The sequence below is a fragment of the Miscanthus floridulus genome, chromosome 19, assembly GCF_019320115.1.
Source record: "Miscanthus floridulus cultivar M001 chromosome 19, ASM1932011v1, whole genome shotgun sequence".
In the NCBI taxonomy this organism is placed as follows: Eukaryota; Viridiplantae; Streptophyta; class Magnoliopsida; order Poales; family Poaceae; genus Miscanthus; species Miscanthus floridulus.
Window position 1 is genome coordinate 11,637,270 of NC_089598.1, and position 5,248 is coordinate 11,642,517.

At 49.1% G+C, this 5,248-nt stretch overlaps 1 protein-coding gene and 1 long non-coding RNA gene across 2 annotated transcripts; both read left to right on the forward strand.

The window, feature by feature from the left end:
* Positions 1-421: 421 nt before the first annotated feature.
* Positions 422-3,270, forward strand: LOC136529824 (uncharacterized). Its single transcript, XR_010777426.1, has 3 exons — positions 422-560; positions 1,701-1,808; positions 3,153-3,270. It is a non-coding gene; the product is annotated as an uncharacterized lncRNA (long non-coding RNA).
* Positions 3,271-3,484: 214 nt separating this feature from the next.
* On the forward strand, positions 3,485-5,009 carry LOC136525542 (uncharacterized). Its single transcript, XM_066518493.1, has 4 exons — positions 3,485-3,613; positions 3,698-4,087; positions 4,166-4,378; positions 4,708-5,009. Exons 1-4 carry the CDS (start codon positions 3,485-3,487, stop codon positions 4,741-4,743), a joined length of 768 nt encoding a protein of 255 aa, XP_066374590.1. The 3' UTR covers positions 4,744-5,009.
* The last annotated feature ends 239 nt before the right edge of the window (positions 5,010-5,248 follow it).

The following is a 5,248-nucleotide window of genomic DNA, read 5'->3' on the forward strand; positions in this document are numbered from 1 at the left end:
GGGATTGCTCTCGGCAAAGACTCTTTGCCGAGAGCAACTAGTCCCGCTCTCGGCGCAGATTTCTTTTTTTTTTACCTGGCCTGGATCAATTTTTTGCCGAGAGCTGGCTCTCGGCGAAGAGGTTTGCCGAGAGCTACTCTCGGCAAATAATAATTTTTATTTTTTTATATTTTTTTGTGCAGTTAGCTAGTTAAAAAATTCGAACCGAATTTGAAAAAAAATAACTTTACCGAGAGCCGGATCTGGGGGCTCTCGGCAAAGGGGGAAGGTTTGCCGAGAGCCTCCTAGATCTGGCTCTCGGCAAAGTGGCTTCACCACTTAAACGTTTCGGCGTAGCCCCGCAAGCCGCGTGAACCGTTTCGGCCGCAGCCCCGCCGCCGCCGCAGCCCGCCACGCCCAGCCGCGCGCGCTGCCGCTGCCGCTCCGCCCGAGCCAGCCCGCCCCATCCTGCTCCGTGCCTCCGTCACGCCAGGAGTCAAGGTCGCCGCCGCCGCCGCCGCACGCCAGGCGCTCGCGTCTTCATCGTACCCTTCGTCAGGTCTTCGTCGGCCACCCAACAGGTATGCCCACCCCTTTCTCTTCCCTTTATGCTTTGTGAATTTGTATTCGGATCGAATCTAATTTCATTTCAGCATGCGGTTCTGCATCCATTGATCTGCTTTGATTTGAATGGCGTATGCTATGTATATAAAATGCAATTAAATTTAAATAACTATCATTATTATTAGAGGTAACTGTGAGGGTAAGATCTTTTGCTGCATGTCGTTTGCTTGACAGTAATGTAGTGTGGTTTTAAGCTCAGACATTTTGTTTATCTGAGATGTTTAAACTCAGATGACAGTTTCTCATATGTTTAAGCTTAGGCGAGAGTTACTAGTAGTTTCTTTTTCTTCCGTACTGATGATTCTTGGCTGCTATGGGCTGGTGATTGATATGGAATGATGAAACAGCTACTGAGCTGGCACCTGTGATGAAACATCTAAAGAATTTAATTAAAACTTCTTCCTCGTGCACAGTTGCAATGTATCATGTAGTAGTACTTTGTTTTCTTGTCAAATAAACTAAGTTATCTCCGTGAGCAAAAAGAGGCTAACTGGATTATAATGTTAAAAATAGAAATATCCGAATTTGTATTTCTTAAAAGGAGAATTCCTGCATTTACTAAATTACTGTGCATCCTAAATCCATTTGTCACATTGTTTGCTATAGACAAGCAAAGTGTCTGAAAATTATTTGCTGGTTCAAATGATGAGAAGGCAAAATAGGATTAACAGGGAATGTATTGCTTGTGAATTCAAACATGTACTGTTCCACGAGAAGCGAACTTGATTGAAATGATGCACAAACATATTTGCCAATTCCCTTTGTGCCACCAGATATGGCAGTGGAAATTGTGTAAGCTTTCTGGTCGAAGTCATACAATTTTCTAAGCTTGATAGCGTTTCTGAATGCTGAGAACGAAAAAATGATGGAACTGAATGAGATGGGAAAGATAAGTTTCTTATCAGCTTGATAGTAGTAGTTGTAGTAGTTAGAGTAGTAGTAGTTGATAATTAAGCTGCATGTGGTTCCTTGATATATATGTGGTTGTCGGCCATCGTGCCGTGGTTTTCTTTCAGGTTTGGAAACCTCACTGTTCAGGGGAGATGCTGCCGAATTTTTGAGTTGACGTTATTTTGCTTCTTTCTTTCTTTTTGCAGGAGCCGAGTCGGAGTACCCCGGTGTCCCCAGGTCTGCCCGCACCGCGTTGCCTCGCCACTGCACCGACCCGCCACGGCCCCGCTAGCCTGACTTCACCGCCACCTAAGGTATAACCACTCTTTCTTTGTCCTGGTCATGTATCTCCACGTAACCCAGTTAGGTGTCTCCCGTTCGAAAGAGATACGGTTAGAAATATGCAGATCTTTGCATATCAATAACCGTATCTCTTTTGAATTGTCCCCATTTTTTGGACAGCCCGAGGATGCGCAGATGGTGTTAGTTTCCATGGTCTGCTCCGATCCGAGACAGAGTTTCGACAATACCTTCCTGTTGTTCTCCGGATACACGATCTCCCTGTCGGGACGTGTATTTGGAGAACAGTGGGGAGGTGCTGCCGAAATTCTGTTTCGGATAGGACCAGACCATGGGAACTAACACCATCTACGCATCCTCGGGTGGGATTAGGACCTATCCTTACCTATGCATGGTAGGAACGACGTGTAGATGCAAGTCCATGGTTATATTTATTACTTAGTGATATATATGTTAGAGGATGGATGACCGTGAGTGGATATACTCGGGCCGCCGGAGCGCCCATGAGATTACCAGAGAATGGGTCGACAAGACCGAGGCTTTCATCAAGCAAGTATTTGACCAGGCTCCCAGAGCGTGTGCCGTTTTTTGTCCCTGCATCAACTGTAAGAACAGAAAGAGGCAGACAAAGGAGGTGATGACTTCACATCTGGCTAGGCATGGATTTACAAAAAACTATACCCAGTGGACCCACCGCCTCAGCCTGCAGCAGCAGCAGCACCAGAGCCCGAGGAGGAGCGGGAGGAAGAGCAGGTGGACGAGCAGGCTCAGCAGGGAGAGGACGAGCTGGAGGCCGAGCAGGAGGCCGAGCAGCTGGACGAGCAGGAGGAGCGGGAGGATGAGCAGGAGGCCGAGGCAGGAGGTTCCAGTTCCACCGGAACCTCGGGTGTCTACCAACGAGGTCCGGCGAGCCTACCTGAGCGGCCGATACCTGAGGCTCTACGCCCGGTCATTCGACCCGTTGGGCAAAAGTACGTAACTTTTACATTTTTTTGCTCCTACATATGATAGAATCATAATGGAAACTAACAGTTTTTTCTTAATTACTTACGCAGGTCTTGGAAGGTCGTGGTCCTAGGTGCTCACAAAAGGTTGCCCAATGGAATCCTGGGTCTTCTCTGCAGGGAACACTTCCCAGGCTTGGTTCGCTACGCCGAAGCTCTAGAGCCGGCCTACACGTACGAGCACTACGTCGCCGCCCCTGATGCGGAGGACGAGACGGGCCGCACGTACGAAAGCGTGGCGGAGCGGGTTATGTGTGAGTTTTGGGTAAGTCTTCCTCCCACTACTTTGCTCAATACATTGCATTCGCTAGAGTTTCTTGAACCAGTGTATTGATACATCTTTTCTATATGCAGGACTTCTTCAAATGCGCCGAGGGCTACGAGGCGAGGGCGGCCAAGGCGTCGGCCAAATCTTTTAGATGTCGCATCTCAGACATGCATTACGAGGCGCGGCTCCAGGCCATCATCGATTACTATGCCGTCTACGAGCATCAGAAGGTAAAGAAAGAAGATGCAAGATTAATGCATCTGACCAAAGAGCAGTACCCGAAGGTAAATATACAACATCAATATTGATTTCTTCTGAGATTGGGTAGGCTTGAATTGTTCTTATATCTGTCAATGTACTTGATGTCGTACAGGTGCCTCCTGGCTGGTGCGCCAATAAAACGCGGGCCTAGCAGATGATGGTCGACAGGTGGGTGAGTGGCAATTGGGTGGATAACCACACCGTCCTCCGGGAACGACGTTTGCTGATGCCAGGTGTATCACACCATCAGGGCAACCTTAACATCCACGAATTCGGGGCTAGATGGGTACGTGACTTGGTGTAGCTTCATTTATTCTTTCAGACGTTTATTCCTACATGATTTATAATCGTCTTGTTGTTTTTCTCACAGTCGGCTGCACATCAAAACCAGCCATGCGGAGAGCTCAAGTCATGGGTTCTGGCCCACAAGGGCAAGGCGACAGACAACATCAACTGGAACCCGGACGACCCAGCCGAGTCGTTCACCAACGAGAGCATCCCCGAGCGCATCAGTCAGTACACCGAGGCGGCAAGGGGAGTCCATGGGGCAGACTGGGATCCGCACACCGCGGACATTGACGGCGACATCGTCATGAGGGTGGGAGGAGGCAAGAAGCATGGGCGGTACCTCATCGGCAACAGCACGCTCGACCTGCACACCACTCCCACTCTCTCACAGGTCCGGACAAGCAGCACGAGCGGTAGCGTGCCCATACGCCCAAGGCAGGACACTTCGACGCATCGTGTGGCAGCACTACAGGTTACTTCTGTTTTATTCGTCGTTCATTGGTTTTACATTCCTCGAAATTGCTTGTAACAATGCGGTGAAAAATTATAGGCCCAGGTGCATGCGCTCGAGGAGCATAAGGCTAGGGTGGAGGAAGAGCGACAGAGGGAGCGGGAGGCCGAGCGACAGAGGTGGGAGGCCGAGCGGGCGAGGTTTGACACCTTGGCTCAGTACGTGGCAAGTCTTGGCGTCACGATGGGTCGTCCAGCGCCACTAGAGCTGTTCGCTCCTCCACCGCCTTACCCATACCCACCTTACTCATACGTGAGTTCAACTTCTCTAACAAAAGCTCTTTACTGTGCATGTCGGCTATCGTGTCGTTGATATGTGATGGGAGGCCTTCGTGCCGGTGATATATATGTGTGCCGGCCATCGTGCCGTTGATATGTGGTGGGCGGCCATCGTGCCGTTGGTTTTCTTGCAGGTTTTGGAAACCCCACCGTGCAGGGGAGGTGCTGCCGAAATTTTGATGTGTCTAGGCTTAGATTACAATTTTATACCTAGTTCTGTAAATTTTGACTTGTCTACGCTTAGATTACAATTATATGCCTTAGTATTACTATAATTACTAATTTTTCTTCTCCTTTGTGCAGAATCAATCGGCGGGTTCGAATGATGTGCCTGAGTAGCCGTCGTCGGGAGGGTCGTGGCACCAACCGTATCCACAACTTCCGCCGCATCAGCAGCCACCGGGAGGGTCGGGGTACCAGCCGTATCCACACCGTCCGCCGCAGCAGCAGCCGCCGTCGGGAGGGTGGGAGCCTTGGGAGTGAGCCTGTTGTTCTTCATCATGTATTAGCACTTTGTGACATGAACTTGTGTGAGATGAACTTAGCACTTTGAGATGGACATGTGTTGTTGGATTTGAGATGTTTAGATGGATTATAATGTGAGACATGTGATGTGGACGACATATTTGTGATATATGTGATGTGGATGATGTGTTATATTTGTGAAATGTGTCGTTGAAGCTGGAAATATAAACAAAAATAAAAAAAAAGCTCTCTGGACTCTTTGCCGAGAGCCTGGCTCTCGGCAAATATGCCTCTTTGCCGAGAGCCTAGCTCTCGGCAAATCTTCCTCTTTGCCGAGAGCTTGGTGGTCGGCTCTCGGCAAACCTTTTTTTTTTAAAAC